At 34.0% G+C, this 21180-nt stretch overlaps 1 protein-coding gene across 9 annotated transcripts in view; it reads right to left on the bottom strand.

The window, feature by feature from the left end:
- Positions 1-21180, bottom strand: part of RPGRIP1L (RPGRIP1 like) — a 74974-nt gene that overhangs the window by 29617 nt on the left and 24177 nt on the right. For 5 of the 9 annotated variants that reach the window (XM_072043746.1, XM_038185312.2, XM_072043748.1 and 2 more), the window contains exons 10-20: positions 17791-17930; positions 13889-13995; positions 13626-13676; positions 12231-12410; positions 11402-11519; positions 10024-10476; positions 9248-9399; positions 6599-6965; positions 3731-3942; positions 2433-2516; positions 846-917 (exon numbers count right to left, since the gene is read on the bottom strand). In XM_072043746.1, coding sequence (XP_071899847.1) covers positions 846-917; positions 2433-2516; positions 3731-3942; positions 6599-6965; positions 9248-9399; positions 10024-10476; positions 11402-11519; positions 12231-12410; positions 13626-13676; positions 13889-13995; positions 17791-17930 — 1936 coding nt within the window. Of the gene's footprint in view, positions 1-845; positions 918-2432; positions 2517-3730; positions 3943-6598; positions 6966-9247; positions 9400-10023; positions 10477-11401; positions 11520-12230; positions 12411-13625; positions 13677-13888; positions 13996-17790; positions 17931-18124; positions 18375-21180 lie in introns of those variants that run through there. The other 4 variants (XM_038185313.2, XM_072043750.1, XM_072043751.1 and 1 more) reach the window with 4 other exon arrangements.

The raw sequence follows: 21180 nt of genomic DNA, 5'->3' as shown, positions 1-21180 counted from the left end.
GCTGTCCACAGAACACCCAGATTTTCCAAACTTGTTTTATATTTGGACACAAAATAGTTTAGCCATTTTACCTTAACTACTTCAGGACATTTGGAGCCACACAAAGCAACGCGATATTCACAAAACACTGGAATCTTCTATAAGTGAAACCGACTTTGTGCCTCCTTGGCACGCATGATCTCTTGTAACTAAAACACTATTTTAGACAATGTTTCGGCATTCCTTATAAAGAATTCTTTCAGTGAGAAAGTTACATTTTGGTGGATAATATTTTTGATTAGTTTTTGACTATTCTACCTGACCAACATGACCTGATGTGGTAGAGGAAGATTTTTGTGTTTCATTCAAACCCCTGAATGAGCTTTTAAGTAGAAAAATGAAAGGAAGTTAACAGCCAGTGAATAAACACTAACACCACCATAACCAAGAGCTTGCCAATCTGCCACAGGAACTTACTTTCAAAGCCAACCGGGGTACTACAGCATTTAATACTTATCTTCTCCTACAAATGCTACGTATTTAGCAAGATTCCAAAGATAATATATTTCTTCTTCTTTCCTACCCCACTTTATAATGATAATTTTTAGAGTGAAGACAAACACTTCATCCAAACATAGAGACAAATAAGAAGACAAATTCCTTCTTTTCTAACAACCAAAAAAAAAAAAAAAAGAAGAAGAATGTCATCACAAAGAATCACTTTTCCCCCTCATATTTCAATGAAGTTTAGGAGATGTTACTTAACGATAGTTTGGTTTTTAATGTATGGCTCTGAAGAGATAACATACACCTGGAACTCAAATGCAATACATTATATAAACTGCAAAAACTGAATAATCTCATACCTCTAAAGTGCTTGGACCTGTTGAAGCCTTTATCTTCCGTGTATGTTCCATGTCATTTTCAACAACAGAGCCCTAAGTTATGGGTAAAATAAGGGGAAGACTTTATTGCATACTACATAATTAAAACACAAACCTAGGTATGAATTTACTGGTGGAGAAGCATTTGGACAGGAAATTACACCCTCCTTTGCTTTTCTGGATTAGCATTACTGCATCTACCTACTGCTATAGGTTCCACCCACGACACTGGACAATTCATACAGTTTGGGTCCTAATGAGAGTCAAACCATTCATCCAATTTTTTAGTGAGCTTCCTTTTCCCAAAACTATTTGCTTTGGCACGTGTCATATGAATATCTGAGAAACAGATTCTCTGCTATTCAGAAAATGAAGCAGACCATTCTTGCTCATTTTTTATCTGTTAAGCTTCTAATTCTCTTACATGGGCACACTCTTGCAACGTCACCACAAGATTTAGACTTCAGAAAAACCCCAAATATTTCATTAGTTAGTACTATCATTACTTGTCTATAACCAGACAGTGAGATTTGGATTTTTAAAGCTGGTAGTGAGTGACTCCTGATAAAGATCAAATAGCTAAACCTCTCCCTTGGAAAATCATACTTTGTGAAAAACAGACAGATTTTGACAGGTTCTAATCTGGACAGCTGAAGTTATGTGCGTTTAACCATATGGCTAATGGGTCAGTTAGCTTTAAAAAGATTTGATTTCTCTGACATTTGCCTTTTTTCCTATTTCTCATCTGTATAGTACAGCTCAAAACGAAGTTGTAGCCACAGCAATAGCAGAAGGAGCTGTGAATCGAAATTGGTATTTCAAATAATAAATTCAATCAAGGTATTTGTAAATAAAGAAAACAGCTGGTATTTTTAAGACTATTAGTTAACTGCAACATGATATTAATAATAAACTTTATAATTAGCTATTAAAGAACTCATCTGAGCTTACTGGAGTTAAAACAATCTATCCTCAGAAAACAGTTTAAGACCAAAAAGAAAATGTATACCATCTAGCAAATGTTTGAGTTAATTCCATGAAAAGCCTCCTAGAGTCTAGAACATAAACGATAGTTTATCGCAAGTTTAGAAGTGTACTCGGCCTCATAGTGTTTGTGATCACAGCTGACAAACTTTGTTGAAAAGAGGTGGCTATAAATGGTGTCAACTTGCGTACACCATTGGCACACTTCAGATAGGTTTCAATCAACCAATTATGCTTCACTGTGACTGGTTAATTAAAGACATTTTGATAACCTAGAGAGCTAAGAAACAGTGCCGAGACAGTTAATTGGTTCTGTTTGAATCTGCCCTAAGTCCATGAAAGGGGAAGCTCATAAGCTGTGCAGGATAGCAAGCAATTCTGAGGGAATCATAGATACCCCTGCACTGTTTCCAACACCTATATGCACTGCTATGCTATCACTCACTGCCTTGGACATGCCAATCTTCTGTTGCTTAAAAAACTGAGTGTTCACAATTATTAGTTCTACAATTTGTCCATACTGTGACATAAGTAGTCTTTCTTGCTTCAGCATGCAAGAAAACTAATTAAGCAATTAAAACTTACTGCCATCTGTATTGAACTAGCATCCAGAAAAGATACTTTCTTCTCTGTTTGAGCTGCACGGTGCCTTGGTTTGGGTATTGGTACCTATAATACAAAAATATGGTTGAAGTCCATTTATTAGCATATGTTAACTATCTTATTTACAGTAAATTCTGAGAAATCCTTTTTTTTTTTTTTTTTTTTTTTTTGACTTGTACACAAATGTAATTGTACTACTTTCAATTCTAAATGGGCAAGATGATCTAGTTCTTGTTTGAGTACCCCCCCACACAAAATGGAGATGCCTTTCAGAATTAAGCCACAAATGGGCGTAACATTCTACAGAACATCCATGGAATGCAAAGTGAGTTCCAGGTGCAAAATCATTGTAGGACTAAACTCAGCAGCATCATGCGTCTGGCAGAATAAATTGTTACTGTTTATTGCATGCTTGATTTCTTTTTCTATAGGCTTGCCATATCTTTGACACCTTTCTCTACCCCTGACTCCCCAAAAAATTTTAAAGTCATAAACAGATGAGAGATTGATAATAGTTGCAAAACTAATAAAGTGATCCACTAGTATTTCAGCTGTGACTTTATAATACAAAAGACAAAAAATAACAAATAAAAAGGGGCTCATTACTCTTCAATCTGTACTCTCTTGATAATCCACTTTACTTAAAAAATGTATAATTAATATTAAAAATTAATATATAAAATTTATAAAAAAATAATCCTTGTGCCACTTTTTATTTGAGTGATTTTTAAGAAGCTATTGGATATCTTAGCACCATGCTGTAGACGCCAGAATAGTGACAGCATTGCAGATACACCTAGGTGTCTGTACATAAGGTTTGGATCTGGTTTCTTGGTAATTCTTTAGGCCCAAAGCTATTCCAGCTGACTGAGTTCTGGCTGAGTTTCTTAGAGATGACAGAAATAGCACAAAGCTAACTTTGTAACTATCACTAATTTCAACCTTAGTCCTGGAGTTAAACTAATGTGGCTACATTTTACATAGGACAGCGGCATTGAAAATACAGTTGATAAGGATGATATTCAATGTTTGTTATTTCTTCTCCCTACTCTCTCTTTTACTACCCAGTTGTCTACCATTACATTATGACTTTAAAAAATATTTGACACAAGAAAGATTTCACTTCCCAAAGGAAGTCCAAGATGGTGGTTATATGAATCATTTGTAGTATGCATTGTTTACAGTAACAACAAATCCTGGTCATCAGGGAAGAACTAAATGATCTGCTGTAATAGATCTTTTGTATCTTTTAGCTTCTGTAAATTGGTTAGATTACTCACTGTCACTGATGCAGTAAGAGGAGATGGGACTGGATTCTGCATTTCTTCCTCTGCTAGTAATTTACTTGCCATTGATTCCTCATTTTGAATGTAATTCCTTAAGTCTGCAGCCATTACAGAGGCACTTGGTGGTAAGTAGGCAAATTTCCATTTTAGTTCAACTCTGATAGCACCAGTAACCTGTCTTTCAGAATCTGTAAGTTCAAAAGTACCTGAAAGCAAAAGGCAAATCCCATCTAGTTATCTTATTCTATATATATACAATAAAATGCAATGCAACGCTGAATGTGATTCAAGAATAAAATAGCTTAATGGTCTTAATTTTAGAAGCCATTTCATTATTGAAATAATGTCAAAAGACTGTTTTGTAGATTCAAATATACCCAATATAACACTGAGAACGTTCAGAAATACATGATTTAGAAGGGACTGGATTACTGTCTTTCAAGGAGTTCTGTAGGTTTCTCAGATAATCTGAAATGACATAACTGATTTTTACTAATATGGTTCATATGTAATTTAAATATATTCCCCCCTCCCCCCCCTCTTTTTTTTTTTTTTTTTTACTAATGTTTATTTTTTGTTAAGGAAAATAAAATGATTTAAAAAAAACATTAAATCGATACATTTTTTATCAAAGAAGAAACCTTAAATTTACTTGCAAATTTTCCCTTATTAACCACTTTTGTGGGGTAATTATATTTTACAATAATCATACTGTAAAATTTTCAACACTTCCATAAATGTCTTATAGTTGACAGTGAAATATTAATTAATCAGCTTTTATGTTATGAACACCATAGCAAATTTGTAAATGATATCAAGTTGTGGGGAGCAACTGATGCACTGAAGGCAAAGCTGCTTTCACACAGACTGGAAAGATGGGCTGGCAGGAAACTCATGAAGCTCAACAACAGCAAATGCAAAGTCCTGCATACTTGAATAATGTCAAGCAGCAGTAGAAGCTACAAGCAGCCTTCCTTGCAGAAAAGAAGCTGGTCCTCTTTGAAAATTATGAGCCAGCAAAGCTGCATCTTCGCAACAAAGAAGGCCAACTGCACCCCAGGCTTCAACAGCAAAACAGCAGCCAGCAGGCCCTGGGAAGTTTCTTGCTCTGTTTAATATCTACGAGATGGCATCTGGAACACCGTGTCATTTTGGCCTCTCCAGCACAAGACAGTGACATCCTGGAGCAAGTCCAGTGGAGGGCTACCAAGAGCGACAGGGAGCACATGACATAGAAGAAAAGGATTAAAATGGATTTGTTTCACCTTCAGAAGTGGTAGCTTTGAGGAGATCTTACTGCTGTCTGCAGCTACCTAATGGGTGGGTACAAAGAAGATGGGGCCAGCAGTGCACAGGAGGAGGATGAGAGTCAACAGGCACGAGATGGAAAATGAAAACGAACAAGTTTTTCATTACAAGGGTGGTCAAACACCAGAACAGGTTGGCCAGACAAATAATAGATCTCTGTCCTCTGAGATATTCAAAAACTTAACTGGGCAAGGTTCTAAGCAACTTGGTCTAACTGGGTCAGGCAGTCAGACTAGGTCACATCTGGAGTTCCACTCAACAATGATTTTAAGAGTCCAAATTTAGATCTTGATGTTTTTTCCCTAAGACACGCTGATTTTTCATGTCAATTTTATAATCTATTTTTAAGTGCACATTAGCTAAAGCTAGAAAAGTAGAAAAGTAAACTAATGAGAAAAAATTAAAACATGCAGAGAAAGAAACCATGTTATAAATTATTGACAAACTGAAGTAATAGCAACAACAGAAAAAAAGGAGGGAGAAAGCGTACATATACCAAGTAACTATTTTTTAAATCATCAGAATTTAAGAAAGAGCCAGTAAAAGGAAATATTAAATAATTCTAGGTTAGTTTTTGTACCAGAGAGAAGCACTAAATGTTTTTTTTTTTTTTTTCCCCAAGACTTATTGCAAAGCACCTACTATTTTTCTTACACAAATATCTTGTCATTTATAAAAGCAGCAAATATTGAAAATCAAGTTTCAAACACCCCTTCCCACCTGATGCTAAGACTAAGAGGGCCTTTATATTTAATAATCAATATACTCATAATCATACAGTAGTGTGAGGAATATAACTGCTAAATTTGGTAGGCTTCTTAAGGCAAAAATCAGTAGTAAAAGAGACAAGGTGCAAACAGATTACTAAAATGCAAAGAAAAAACAAAAATATCAATAATCTATTAGCATTTAGTCAGTGCTAGAGTGAAATGTCATTCCAGTTATGATTATTTATCAAAACCTAACTATTCCATACCAGGGCCAGTAAGTAGAACAAACCAGAATTTTAAGACTCTTTATCCCTGTAAGGATCATCATAAATGAATGTTCAGACAGCTGGCTTTTCTGACTTCCATTTCCTCTTTTACTTTTTAATTTTTGAAGAAAACTCTACTATTGCCATCCTTCTTGTAAGATACAGGATTCATTGCAGTTTGCGGATAACCACAACAAACACCCACTAATTTAGTATTTTTGTTAGAAACTGCAACAATCCTGAAACATTCTGTTAGTACTGTCTTAGTAAGCAAAAGAGATATTTGAAGCTTCTTCTCTCCTTTGCTCTTTTCTTTCTCTAATGTTTGCAATTTAATGGTTATATTAAAAAAATCATTCATCCATTTCCAAGTTCTGTCACAGATTTTTCTTTAGCCATGAGTAACACCGTGATGCAAAATTTCTTTCCAAGATTTCATTGGACTTTAAAATTCTGTCAGACAAGAGGAGCAGATGAATGATACAGGTTTTTTTTTGGTTTGGTTCTTAAAGAGATTTAAAAGAGATATGAAACAGGAAGTGAGGATTTTGTTGTGTTTAAAGAGGTCAAATTCTTACCTGAAATAGATCTGTCATGTGCTAAAGAAATAAGAGGCACACTGGCTTTCCCTAAATAACCACCTTCTTCTGTTTCACCATCATCAAATACATAAAATGTTAAGGATTCTGATTTTAGGTATCGGTCTAAATCTGCATTCATTGGCACTTGGAAACACATATGGTCATCTATTTCTGGGTTGTTGCTGCTAGGAATGATGGGAGTATCATGGTCTGCAAAATCAAAAAACTTGTAGACAACATATGGATTTGGCTGAAGATGTTTTTTTCGGGACTGTAGACTGTTACAACATTTTATTGTAATGTGGAGTTCATTTAAATTGCCATCTGTTGAAGTGCTGACTTGGGCAGTTCTGAGTATCTGCTGCTTTAAATGAAAAAGAAGTGGAATTAAAAACATTAGAATTCTTATAGTGGCGCACTCTAAGAAATTTATAAATAGAACAAATAACTTATTTGGATGACACTATAACTACTGTTTAACTTTCTATGACAAAATCTTACTTGTTCTATAAATACAGCTACATCTCTTTTGGTATAAGGAAATAAAAGGTTAAACCTTTCAGGTCTGTGATTATTTGCCTTATTCTTCTAAAACTAAGATCTACTTGTCATGTGATCATCCATAAAGCAGTTAAGTTTTAAGAGTGATTCATAACCAGTGCAGCTTTAAAGTTCCAGATTCTGACCTTGACAGCTATTCTGTGTCAAGATATAATTTTTATAACTGCAGTCTCTTTTATTTACACTTTTCAGTAATTAAAACTGTGCTGCAGATTTGTCTTAGTTTTTTTTTCCTTCAAAATCTTTATCTACACAAAGAATTCACAAAAAATAGAAATCAGTATGTGAAAAGCAATAATAAATGTTTGAAGTGGGATAAGGAAGTTGGTAAACGAGGAAATTAATTTTAATAAAAATTAAGGAATAACAAGAAAACAAATAATATGGTTATGTTAAAGTAGTAATCCCCATCTTCATCTATCTCAAAGGGCTACTTTGTTTTGCTGTGACATGTCTCAGCTATTTTCATTCATTGTACAAAATCATCTTGCTTTTGGAAGGCAGAGTTCTGTCTTCTGGTATATGGAGAAACACCTATCAATTTAATTGTGTGTGATAAAATGTTGTATATTTTGATTAAATAATCCACACCGGAATTGGTAGAGACAGCTACCCTGACAATTTCATATTGTCCTGAATATGCAACCTTAAGACTATTATTTCTAGCTACACACAGAACTGGAAAAAATAAAAATAATAAAAAAAGTCTTTATAGCAGTTTGTGTATAGTTCATGTTTCTATGACTTCTGCCACTACACAGGACAGAAAATTTTATATATATGTTTAACTAGTGAAAGCCTTAATTTTGGAACATACAATTGAAGCTACTTGTGCAGCTGCAGACTCATAGGATCCCTAACATAATGTAGCCATCTGTGCTATAGCTACATGACTTTTGTTTCCGCCATGAAACATCTTTAATAACTGCAGTGTTTCAAACAGCTCTTTAGAAACAGTTATTCATTTCTGACGGTTCTCCTGTTTTCTCCTTTATAATCAGTGTATTTCAGTTGCCATGTTTGAATTTGCAATTGTACAATAATTACAACAAAACACTCTGTTCCACATGCCTTACCTTTCATCTATGTTTGGACTAGTAACACAGCTAGAAATAACATAACATAACATAAAAAATAGAGAAAACTAAATACCAGCTTTTGGCATTTAACAACACCCAGATTTTATGAGTTAGTTAAAAATACCTTTGATTCTTTTAAAATCAGATTTAAAGCAAATGTTGCAGTGCTATCAAACTCAATGTTTCTCTGAAAATACCTACACTGACTCTTAACAGAATGTGTATACCAAATGTACTTCTCAAATTACATTTTGGAATCGGTATTCTGGTATAAGTTTACATTATGGAATAATATAAAACAATGAAGTTACTCCAAACTTGTTGTAATTTTAACAGCTATAAATAACAAAAAATACCCATTAGGTCTGGAGTGTTTTAATTTATACAATTCAACATAGTTGATAGTAGTTTTTATTTCTTCAACCAAGTACTAAAGATATCTGAAAGTCCCTTCTTTTTCCTGCCTGTGACCCTTATCTAAACATGACTATAAACTGCTTTATATTGTCAGAAGTGTCTTCATTGTTTAGCTAAAAAAATAAAAATAAAAAGGAAAAAGTGAAGTAATGTCATAACACTCAAAAATTAAGAACCTTTAGACTTTTCTAGACAACTACTTCACCCGTAATAGTGATCCAAGGCCTGGCTGGTCTAACATTCCTGAATGTTTTACTAGAACAAAATGTTAACAAAATTTGACACTTATAGGTTAAGAAAATACAATACAATTTAATTACATCATCATTTCAAATGTTCTAGTGACCAAGTCAGTAAAAATAAATAATTGAAGCTTAAGACTTTGCCAGTTCAGCAAAGCTGTAATTCAATTGGTTCTGTATCTCTTTATATGAAAAACACATCATTCAATTGCTAAAGACATTTTACAGTTCAAGAACATTTAACTTCCTCAACCTTGAGCACATCAAGAGTTGAAATAAACTATTCCAACTGAAAAAATAATTTTAAACATTGCATCCAAAACTATGAAGTACAAAACCAAACATACCTGGGATGATTGTTCATGTTCCCTAAAACCGGATGTTATGTACCCCAGAGCCTTAGACCTCTCTTTGTAAAGACTAATAGCTTGATCCATAGGAACCCGTAATCTGATCCAGTATTCTACAGTACCATAATTTTGGATGTTTCCTTTGATTCCTAAGGAATAAATATATATGGGATCACATTAATCTTCAACATTAAAGTACTTAAGTCAAACACAAATGCTAGGACATACCACAAATTATCATTTATTTTGTGACTATACATCACAGCAGTGTTTGTGACACGAAATCTGCAGTTTATTTTAGAGCCATGAACAACACAACTCTTCTGGCTCTACATGAATGACCTAAACATGAAGCATGACAGTTTTCTCATTCTGTTACCTGCAGTACTTACTGTCCAAGCCAACTTTGTTATTTTAATCTCTGAGAAAAATAAAGCTTAGGACAGTTTTATATGTCAATAGTTGGAAATGTTCCACCAAGTGGTAAGCAGTTTAAATTACTGGCAAAAATAGCTCATTAGAATGGTTTGTTGAAATATATTTTTGACACACAGCTAGCGGCCTCTTTCTGGGTAAAACTGTACCAGTACAAGCTTTTCCACAACTGTTGGTAGAATCACCAGAACGTACTGCACATCCAACAGGAAATATCATGTTGTATAAACCATTTTTTCTTCTTCTGAAATAGCAGTACGTGAATTAATTGTTGTCCAAATACACATTATTTGTCACTTAATGAGTATTCTGTTTAGTGATGGTGGTATGTTGATTACCAACTAAAACTGCTGTGCTGTAGATCTTCCCATTCTTTTCCAGGATTTCATGGAGCTTCAGTTGGCATGCAGCAACTGTTTTATAATCTGTGCCATATGCATGATGAACCTCAAGTGTGATACTGTTTCTCTGTATGTAGTGCAAGAAGCAGTCATCAACCTGTACAAGATACTGAGAAGTGAAGTCGTATAATGGGTTTTGTCCACGCACTACTGGGGTTGTTTGAAGTTCAAAGTCATAGAATGCGTAAGTACAAAAACTTGCAGGCTCATGGTCACCAAAAGCATGCACAGCTGCAGAAGAGAAGATCACTCTACTGATATGAATTTCAAAAAGATTCTCTCCTCTTTCCAAATGCAAAGTTTCATCAAATTCATCTACTGAATCATCTGGCAGTATTTCCGGTCTGAATTTGTGCTGTTTAGTACCATAAACAACATCTCTTAGTTGAGCTGCAATAAATAAAACACAAATAATTTATGCCTGAAAAGAGAGGAAAAAGCGTAATACTATTACAGGAACAAGGTTACTTTCTTAAAGGTGTTACCAAAACAAGAAATTACATGCTTAAAATCATCCATCTATGGCTTGTTTAGGACTCTGACATCAAGAATACCTCCACAATGGAGCTACTTCAGTATAACTAAAAATAGACACATGAATAACATTATGTTAAAATTAATAACAATTAAAAAGCAAAACATGCAGAAGCCTTACGTAGTGATCAAAACAAGTATTACTATGCTAAAATGTAGCAGGCACTTAAGATGCATATTTTTGTAGGGTTAAACTAAATAAAGTTATATTGCTTGCCACAGAAAGAAAGAAGAGTATGTGCTTACAGAATTAAGACATAAATCATCATGCAGTCCTTTAGTACATGGGATGCAACTTGAAGACAAAACATGAATCTTGTTATGAAATAAGGCTTTTTAAATTATCCTGTTTCAGGATTTCTATACACCATGTTAAACACTGAAGCCATTAAAATAGTATTTTAAATTCATTAGTCTGAAATATTCTGCATTTACATTATGCCACGACTTTGGGATTTTTAGCAGCATGTAAAATGACTGTGTAATTATTGGATAGTGAAATAAATCATATATTTATGGTCAACTTTTTATTTAAAAAAAATCAAAGCTTGGCTAGTTTTATTCAGCAAGGATTGCAGCACAAACTGTTCTGTTGAATTTTTCTTGATTAGTAACAAACATTTATGTCAATAAACCACCACGTAGATAATGTGTCATTAAAGATCTGACCTTTCTACTAGTCTTAAGAATGGAAAGATATTTCTTCTGAAGAACAAAATTACAATAACAATTTGAAGTAGATAAACTACAAAAAATTGAAGAAAATAGACTTCAAAAATACCTTCTAGTTTTCTGATGCGTGCAGCCCTAATATCAAGAAGATGGACATACTTTTCCAGTTTTAACTCATAGTCTTTCTGTAGACTTTCCATCTTGTGTGTCACAACTTCAACTTCAGTCTGAAAAAAAATTGCATGGAAAAAGGACCATTGAGGCCTGTCTGCATTGATACTGCACGTGCTTTTGGCTACAAAGACAAAATGTATTTAAATTTGAGAAAGAGCACTTGGAGTATGCAAAAATGGCAATTTTAAATTCAGCAACACAGAGATCAATTCATTTCAGCAAAATTAAAAATCCTTATTAAATAAAATTGACTAGCTATTCCTTCAGGACAATGTTTTAATGTTTTTTGTTGTTGTTGTTTTCCCAATTGATTGCATTATTTCCCAAATGATTGCAATCATTTTTCCAAAATGATTGCATTATTTTACAATCAGATTGATTGAAAGAAAAGCCAAAATATGATCTGCAATAAGCCAACAGGAGAGAGTGAAAGCAGAGCGTTGTGGAAAAGGAAGCTTATTTGATAACTACACTTACTATTTTGCCTGTGAAGACGTGATAAGAGCTCAGAAATAATCCCAAGAAGGCATGTGTTTGAGGTTTCTAATCAGGGCGAGTTAAAAGACTGATGTTACAGTCATTCGGATCATTTCAACATTAACAAATCTTATGTTAGGTTACTTACAAAACTGACTGCTTTTGTTGATGCAATTTGCAAGCCTTAATTACGACTTCATTTTTTCCTGAAGGAAAATAAGTTCCAGTGCTACAAATGTTAAAATGTAATTATCAAGATATTTTCCACTGTGTGCAGAGTTTAGTACCTGGTAATCTTTGTTAATTTTATGCTGTACAATTAACATATTCCTCGTCTTTTCAAGTTCTTGCACTGTTTCTGCATGTGTTAATTGCAGCTCCCTCATTGAGCGTTCCAAATCTTTATTGATATCATCATCTACTTTTTCCAAAAACATAAGGTCCCCATTCTTCTGCTGCTTTCGAACCTGGAGCAAATTTGAAAAGTTACTTGAACAAACTTTTGCAAAATATCTGGAAGTTTCCATGCTTGATTAAATACAACATTTGAATAAAATCTTGAGACAAGAATAAGAGTAAGCACAACTTTGCAAACTTTGAGCACAAGATAACAACAAATAGGAATGACATAGACCCATAGCTGTCCGACTTGCATTTATTAATGTAATCTCATGGTCATTAGGAACCAATTCAAATGTATGAAATATTCAGAAGCAATCACTCTTCCAATCCATTAAAAATAAGAAATCCTTAATATATTTATCTTTTATATAATTAATAAACCTGCTTTACTGAATGATCCGAACTTGAATTATTCCCAAGTCTACATTACTTCTGTTACTAATACTTGGGTTTTAATTTTGATTTTTTTTTCTTTACTTTTTTTCATTATCATTATAGAGTTACATTTAAGTAGCATAAAGTAGCATAGAGACTCTCCTACTGATAGTAAAATTACTGCAAATTATGGTAAAAACACGTTTATGAAAAATTAAATGCAAGTCATCAGAATAGTGGAAGCTTAAAGCACACATTTCTTCCTCCCCTGACTTCATTTTCAATTTTTATGTAAAGAATAAAACTACATCTTACATGCAAGAGAAAAAAAAGAAAAAACAAAAAAAAAACGTTTACTGGAAACTTTCTATTTCTGTTTTAGCAAATGCAGAGAGGTTGCTAAGTAGTTAACTGAGAGGTTGCTCTAACATATTCAGAGATTACAGGCTTAGAGTATGTTCTCTTATGCTTAGAGAATTAAAAAACAAACATGTTTTTCTTATCAACATTACAGGAAGAACTAGATGGTGTGATAACTGATTGAGAAAGCAAGGTTTGTTTTTTTTCGTTGTTGTTTTTTTTTTTTTTAAATGATGCTTATGAATCAGGTTTAATTCACTTTTGATGTTATAATGAATTATGTACATAACTCTACATTTCATCCTGTCAATTTATTATTTTTTTTATCTTCCCTTCTGCTTTTTTTTTTTTTTATCTTCTTTTCTGCTTCACTGTAGCTGAAAAATGAGAAATACACATGCTTGAAGCATGAACTACTACAAAATAATCCAGCTCTTGAAAATCCAAAGAACTGTGTAGAAAACAACTAATAATAAACCAAGAGCTTATATATATATACATATATATACATATACATATATATATATAAATTCTTTCTAAGTTACCTTTATAAGCAAGAGAGCTTCATTGAGTTCTGTCGCATCAACATCGCTTTCCTGAAACAGAAATACTCAATGAAAAGGTGATACCAGATGTGAAGGAATATTGAAGAATTATATTCAGAGTAACAAGATTCTCACTATACATGACACTGTGCTTGATATCATGAATAAAACGATGCAGTTGTATTTCTGTATTCTTTTACTTTCAAGAACTACTTACACTATGCATGAAACATAGGAAAAAAAAAAAGAGAGAGAGATTTCACCTTGGTCAAACATTTCATGTGATTTTTCAGTTCATCTAGTTGTTGCTTATTTTCCAGATAGCATGTCTGCAGGTCTTTGTTCTCTTGCATCAGCTTTTCCTTTTGGTCTAACATAGAGAAATAACAAAATATTCTGCTTAATTCAACATAATCATAAAAATTATAAGCTTACCTTTTCATATTATCTTATGTGTAAAAACTTAATTGAAAAATAGAGAATCTCATCTATTTTTTACAGGGAAATCTTTAGTATTAACCAACAGGAGGAGGGGGATAGGAACATGGTCTTTGACCTGATAGATATGTATAGATGAAAAAAAAAACAACAAAGCATTCTTCCATTAAAACTGAGCCTACAGCATCAAAAATCTACACTCAAAGTATGACTTCTCTGGGTTTCTGCTTCTGGGGCAGGTGTGGGGAAAGAACATAGAAGATAGCAAAACTTGTCAGCCTGAACGACTAAACACCATTAAACTTCTCAGTTGAAAGTTGAAGAGACTTCTCACTAATGCCTAGCTGCTTCCACAGCGACATCTCAAGAGCCTCGAGGAGAAATTTGTCTCACGAGAGGAAAAGAATAATCAAGGATTAGACCAAAAAATGTAGTTAAAACTTACTTTCTTCCACACGGAAAAGTTTTAAAAGCAAGTTCACCTCAAAAGCACTGAACTTTCTTTGGAACAAATGTACTCTCTCCTATCCACTCTCCTCCCCCAGCCAAACTCCTTATTCTCTTGACAACGTTTTTCTTATTTTTTCTGTGCTTTTTTTCAAAGTCCCAAAGCTGTATTCTTATGCAATGCACTTAAATACTGTGAATTCATATTCTAGGTCAGAATGATACAAATGTTAACTGTCAACCTGAATTGCAAGTATTAGGTTTTCTAATTCCCATCTGCTCTAGTGGGATTTGATGGGTAGAACACTACATACGAAGTTGAGAATATATTCTACTGCTTTCAACAGAATAGTGCACAGTATCATTTTAATGCTGGAATCTTTTCTGTTGACCCTCAGGGCATAATGCACAACTTTGCTACTTTCTACAGAATAGCTTTTCAGTTTTGAGGATTGAACTCAGTAAAACACAGGTGGCTGAGATTTTAGTCTCAAGGGTTTGGGAATGTTTCTAAAACTGACATCAGGTTAGTTTTAATTTTGCAGAGTTTATATATAAATGACATCTTCACTGGAAATGAATCATCTGTAATGCCATTGCTCCTACACACAGTAGCCTTACTCATATATCTGTTGAGACTCCAGAAGAGTCACTTTCAATTCAAATACATACCAACCAGTAAGGTTTTAATTCTCTGCAGTCATGAGGAAAATGTAATGTATTTGTACAACTGAACTGAAGAAAATATAGCAAGAAACTTTAAGGGCTACAAATTTAAAAGCAAAGAAGAAAACAAAGTAAGCCTTGAGATTTTTTTCTTCGTTTTGCTGGGGAGGGAAGGGCAGAGGGGTGAGAGTTGCGAGGGAGAGGAGGAAGACTTTGATAGAAGATTGTGAAACACCTATCAGCTCTTGAGTCTTGTCAACTCTTCCATTCCAAATAATACACCCAGAAGACCTACATCTTTTTCTTCCCCATGGTGGGGTAGGGTGTACAGAAAAAGGGTTCCTCATGCTGATGTTGCTTTTTATCCCTGCAATATAAACTGAGATCTGAGCTGGCACTTTTACCAGGAATGAGGAGACAAGATACCCCCCTTCAGGTACTCCTATCTCATCTCCTGAATTTTCCAACACAAGCAGAAAGCTCAGTCCACTCTTTTTCTCAGATCAACCACAGTGAAGCTTTTGTAGATATTTTTAACATCGATTCACACTTGCTGCTTAAGAAGTCAACTTCAAAACTGTAATTTCTCTAAAAAGGAAACTAGCTTTATCAGAGCTTCTAGAAAACACCCAGAAAAAAATAATATGCATTAATTTCATGCAGCAGATGACTTTCCAGCTGTTGAATCACGCTCAGCTAAAAAATGCAGACTTGAAGCTGGACAACACTGGTTTTAGGTTAAACACAACAAAATAATAGCATATGATGTGCATAAAGGGCACTCACTATATATTACAAATTCAGAGGTAACGTGAAGCTGTATAACAATAAGGGAAAAAGTGAGGTGTAGAAGTATCCCAGCAAAGTGACCCAAAGTCAATCCTAGCAACATCATCATCATCATATTCCTCCCAAAGGAGGACTCCACAGACTGATGACTTAAGGTGTTATCCTCTCCAGTAATCCAAATCTACTCACTGTTAAATCCAGAAGAGCAATACAGAAGTAAGTATAACTTGGAGAGGGAACAAAAATGTAGGAAGTGGCCACACGTGTTACAATCCAATTATATTATTATTGAGACTTTTTTTTCTGTACAGCAGTACTCTAACTGCATTATTATTCTTCTGCTTTTGTGATAACCAGAGTAGACCAACCATCAAGATTTCTGTTACACTAACAATAAAATACTGGATTGTAGCTGTATGTGTCGGGTGCATTATTAAACAAGATTTTCAGTGTAACAATGGGGCTATCTATTCTGATTAATCCAGCTGAAGTATGAAGTCATAAGGACATAAACAGATTCTGTGGGTGAGATCAGGAAGCCAGCAGGGAATGCTCTCTAAAAACAAGACAGATGAAGAGCTGCATTCTGCCGAGTTGATCACAGATAGGGTGTCCTTTGGGAACCTGGGAAGAGAAACTTCCTGATGCAGTTTCTAAAAACCAAATGCGGTAATTTCAACAGCTCTTTCAACCAAAACGGGCCAAACTCTCAAACCCCTTCTTGCCTAGGATTGCCTTCTTGGTTAGCCCATGGAATAAAACCGGAACTGTATTTATGCTGAAGGGTGTGGAGTGTTTTTTGTTTGTTTGTTCTTAGGTTTTATGGACAAACACTACCTAGAGAGTGCAATATATTTTTTACTCTTATTTCACATGTCATTTTTTACTGACAGACAGTAAGTATTTGTCCATTAAGACAACTTAGGGCTAATTTTTGCAAATTCTTGTTGTAATCCAGTAAGATATTTGAATATTTTATCTGGTATTTGAAGTCAGTAGAACTAGTTAGAATCTTAATCTTAAACACATGCTGAACTTGAATCATAATCATAATAATTACTTACATGTCTACCCACTTCATTCTATTAAATTGTTCACGGAAGCATGCTACCTTTCAAAAATACACATTTGAAGAAACAACCACAAAAATATTTAGTTTACTTCCTGCCTGCGCTCTTCATGTAATTTTTTTTGGTGGCACAGTATATCACAGTATAGAGATAAAAAAAGATGGCAAGGTGCTGAACTTTCCCTGAGAAGTTGTTCTACACCATGGGAAAAACACATACGAAATTATCTGTTGGGAAGATTAGAACAAAACTATACTATTGTATATGTTTACAGCTGTAAGTAAAAATGTGTGTACACTGAAAATACCAAAACAAAACAAAACTGAATTCACAAAGTTGAAAGGCAATTAATCATCTTCAGGTGCCTATACAGGTTTCATGTACCTTTGTGCAATAAGTGAGATTAGAGTAGCAGCATAAAATTTGAAAGGGACTGTCAGACGGTCTTCTGTCTGTAAGAACTTGTAATTTAGACAAAAGGAAAAATACAGAATAAAGGGTAAAAATTCACCCAACAGTTGAAGAACTAATGCAACTGGAATTATAGGATCTTCATTCAGCACATAACCTGTAGTGGGTCAGTTTTTGTACTTAATGACTAGTCATTACTTAAGCACATTATTCATTGTACTCACAAAGGACAGCTTTGAAATCACTACCACCAAATGAACCACACTTTTCTGTGGAATATACCCAAACTCCAACATTGGAGAAACTCACATCATAAGAAAATGATAATTATTTCAGAATTGTACCTCTTTCTACTTTGATCTTGTCAAGGATTTCATTTTTGTCTGCTAAATCAGATTTGATAGCACTTTCTAGTTTAGCAATTCGCAGTTTCAGTTGCTCTTCCTTTAATTTCCATTGCTGTTCGTGGGTCACACTGAAGACACTGCAATAAAACATGTGGCATGTGAAAAACTTTTAGAGATCAACTTCAACAGAAAATAATAAAGAAGAAAGCTTTTAGTGGCACAGAGACCACTGTCATCATGTCTTAGGAATTAAGTAAACATATGCTGGTCTGCTGCTGTTGAAACCAAGGCGCCTTTCTCAGGCTGCGGTTAAAAAACATGAAAGAGTTTGTGGGATGAGCAAAGGAACTGGCCTTAATTTAGAGCTCCAAAGTCAGAAAAGTTGGCAGCATGCAACATTTGTGGGACTAGAAAAGGAATTCAGATGCATATCCCAGAGTAATCCACAACTCCAAACCTCAGCAACTGACAACTGACAAAACCATTCTTTCCGCATACAAAACCTCTTAATGCAGAGAACTGGGATCACCCACCTGATTTCTTTTAAATCTGTGAAAGATGCAGAGCCTAAAGTCAGCTGCCTGTTCAAAGAAACATTGACCACAAAGTGACAACAGTTTTCTCATACTGTAAAACAACAATTCTGATACTGATTAAGAAGCACATAAGAAATCTTTCTCCCACTTTAAGAAATAAAAAACGGATTTGGGTAAAGAAATTAGAGTAACTATTTTTCCTGTAACACATTATTTACTTGTAAACTACCAATCTGAGTACAGAACGGATGGCATGGACACAGAATCAGAACTGCTGAAACCACAACAAAATGTGCAACTCAGTTTGAAATAAAAGTAAGAACATTAAATAATTTACAGTACAATTCCCAGTAGGTAAAAAGACAAAGCAATGCAATGTGTTTTCCTATAATTTATACAGTGAGTACTATGGTCTTCAAATTATTATTATTCACTAGTTGCATTCTTAATGACTGGAATATATCCTTCATCTTAACCAGTCACAAACCAGTTTATTCACTCCTGCATTTCCTGAAAAATCAAAAATGGTAGCGTATTGTTAATGAATGAGTCAGTCCCTCGACTACATACGTTGGTGAAGGTCACTGATTAAAGAAGTAACTTTGATTTTTGTACATCTTCTGATACATACCTATCTATCCATCTATCTATCCCAGATGTCCATATAACAAAAGCCACACACACACACACACACAAGCCACACAAGAAAGAAGGAAAGAAATAGGGTAGAAGAGATGGCCCAAATAGATGGTACACTGTACATGCTGACTGAAGAGAACTGCCTGTTTTGATGACTATGATTATATAAAGTGGTTTTAAGTATCTAAAAGTGAATTTATACCTAATATATTTGAAGAATGACCTGCAGATTAAAGAAAAAATATTCTAGCATGAATTCTTGACTCTGACATATTTGGTAAGAGTTTATATTCTTGATTTGAAATCTTCATAAAAACAGTCCCATCTCTCTGAATTTTCTTTTTCTCATCCTGTATCTGGTCTAATCTATTTATACAGTTCTGTAAGCACATACCACCTTATAAGGTGATAATGTATCTTTTACAGCATGAACTTAACCAATGCTTCTAGGTCCTACAGTAACATATATTTCACTCTGCTGTGCCATAATTTTGAAGATAATGCAGCAAATGTAATGCATTGAACCCACAATCACATTGATAATACTGCATTGCTACAGAAGAGACTGCGTGCTCTACAGTTGCTTAGACTTAACATTCTTCAAAGTTGGATTGGCTCCGAGAAGGAAAGAATAAATCTTTGTATGACAAGATAAAAAATACACTTAGTTTTCACATTTCATATTCCTGAAAAAGTTTTCAAACTGTAATTACCATGATGTCTAGTTGTATGTGCATTCACTACCTTTAGGCAAAATTATTTCACATGCAGCTACACATTTAAAAATGTGTACAGTTTAAGAAAAACAACCAAACAACAATGGCAGAAACATCATTAACAGCTGTTATGATAGTAATTCAGAGTTTAGATACTTAAATGAAGAACAGTTTAGGCAACAGGTTTTATCCAAACCTATATATTGAAAATGCTTTTAACAGATTGAATCAAGTCCACTCCTGCCTCTTTTCTCCTTCAAATTTTAAGATTACTTTTACTTGAATTCATGTGGAATTTCTTTCACATTTACTGTATTTCACTGGAGTCAGAGACATCTGGGTAACTATAAATGGTCAACCACATCTGGCACCATTTCCTTTGGAGGGAGTTTAAGCATTGCTAGATTTGCATTACAAGGTCATATGAAAACAATTCCTCCAAATCTTTTATCCAAACGAATTGTTTTCTTGGATACTGACTACATAATAAGAGTCAACTGACAAATTCGTACTTGTTCTTTGTAAACTTTTCAGATCCAATTCTCAGCCTTGACTGGCAAAATTCCCATCAACTTTGAAGGGAATTTCCATTCTCAAGGAAAGGGTTTATGCCTTTTCCTTTCCTCAGGAAAAAAAAAAAGTTAATCTGTCACCTGCAGACACTGGCCTATCCACTGCTAGCAACAGGTAGGCTGCAGTAAGCTCATGTTGTTCAAATGGGAAACAGAAAAAGCTGGCCATTAAACAGTAGACAAAACAAAATGATCTGATTCTCTTTCTAATTTCTTGTTGTCTATATGCCACCATGGAATGATAAAGCATAAATCAAGTTTAAATAGAGTATATGATAAGAAAATTTTAGGGGAAAAAAAGCCATATTGAGGATCACTGGGTTATGAGAGAATCATATTAAATTACTTATTTAAACATCCTTATAAATTATCTCACTATAATTTAAAAAGAACAGAACAATTCAAGACAGGATTATAATTGATATATTTAGTATGAATTATTTCTTTGTGTAACGATATAGGAGAAAAATCATGGTATTATAACATCAAACTTTGGAGGAATCTATAAGAAACTTAAGCAAGGGACAACTGACCAACCTCCCCTATACACAACATAAATACTGTGTTTATACAGTTGTTGCAGCTCATATTTTTAAAATAATTTAAGCTACCTGTACTCGTATTTTTTTGCTAATATAATGTTTAATTTCACAATAGAAAGTACAGAAAGTATAATAAATATAAGAATCCCATAAACAACATTTGATATCGCTCATATTGTGTTTACTGTTTTTTTTGTTTGTTTGTTGTTTTTTTTGTTTGTTTCTTTTTGTTTTTTGAGACATCACACTGACAAACCAAACAAAGATTAAGAGGAGAAATTTTGACATGAAAAAAATAATTCAAGCTTTCTGACCTACTTTCATAGTTAAATTTCTAGGAAATTTCTAACCCTCTTCAGTATAAGAGGCCACATTGTTTTAA

The sequence above is a fragment of the Anas platyrhynchos genome, chromosome 12 (genome assembly GCF_047663525.1).
Source record: "Anas platyrhynchos isolate ZD024472 breed Pekin duck chromosome 12, IASCAAS_PekinDuck_T2T, whole genome shotgun sequence".
Taxonomy (NCBI): Eukaryota; Metazoa; Chordata; class Aves; order Anseriformes; family Anatidae; genus Anas; species Anas platyrhynchos.
This window is presented reverse-complemented; position numbering and strand designations above follow the sequence as displayed.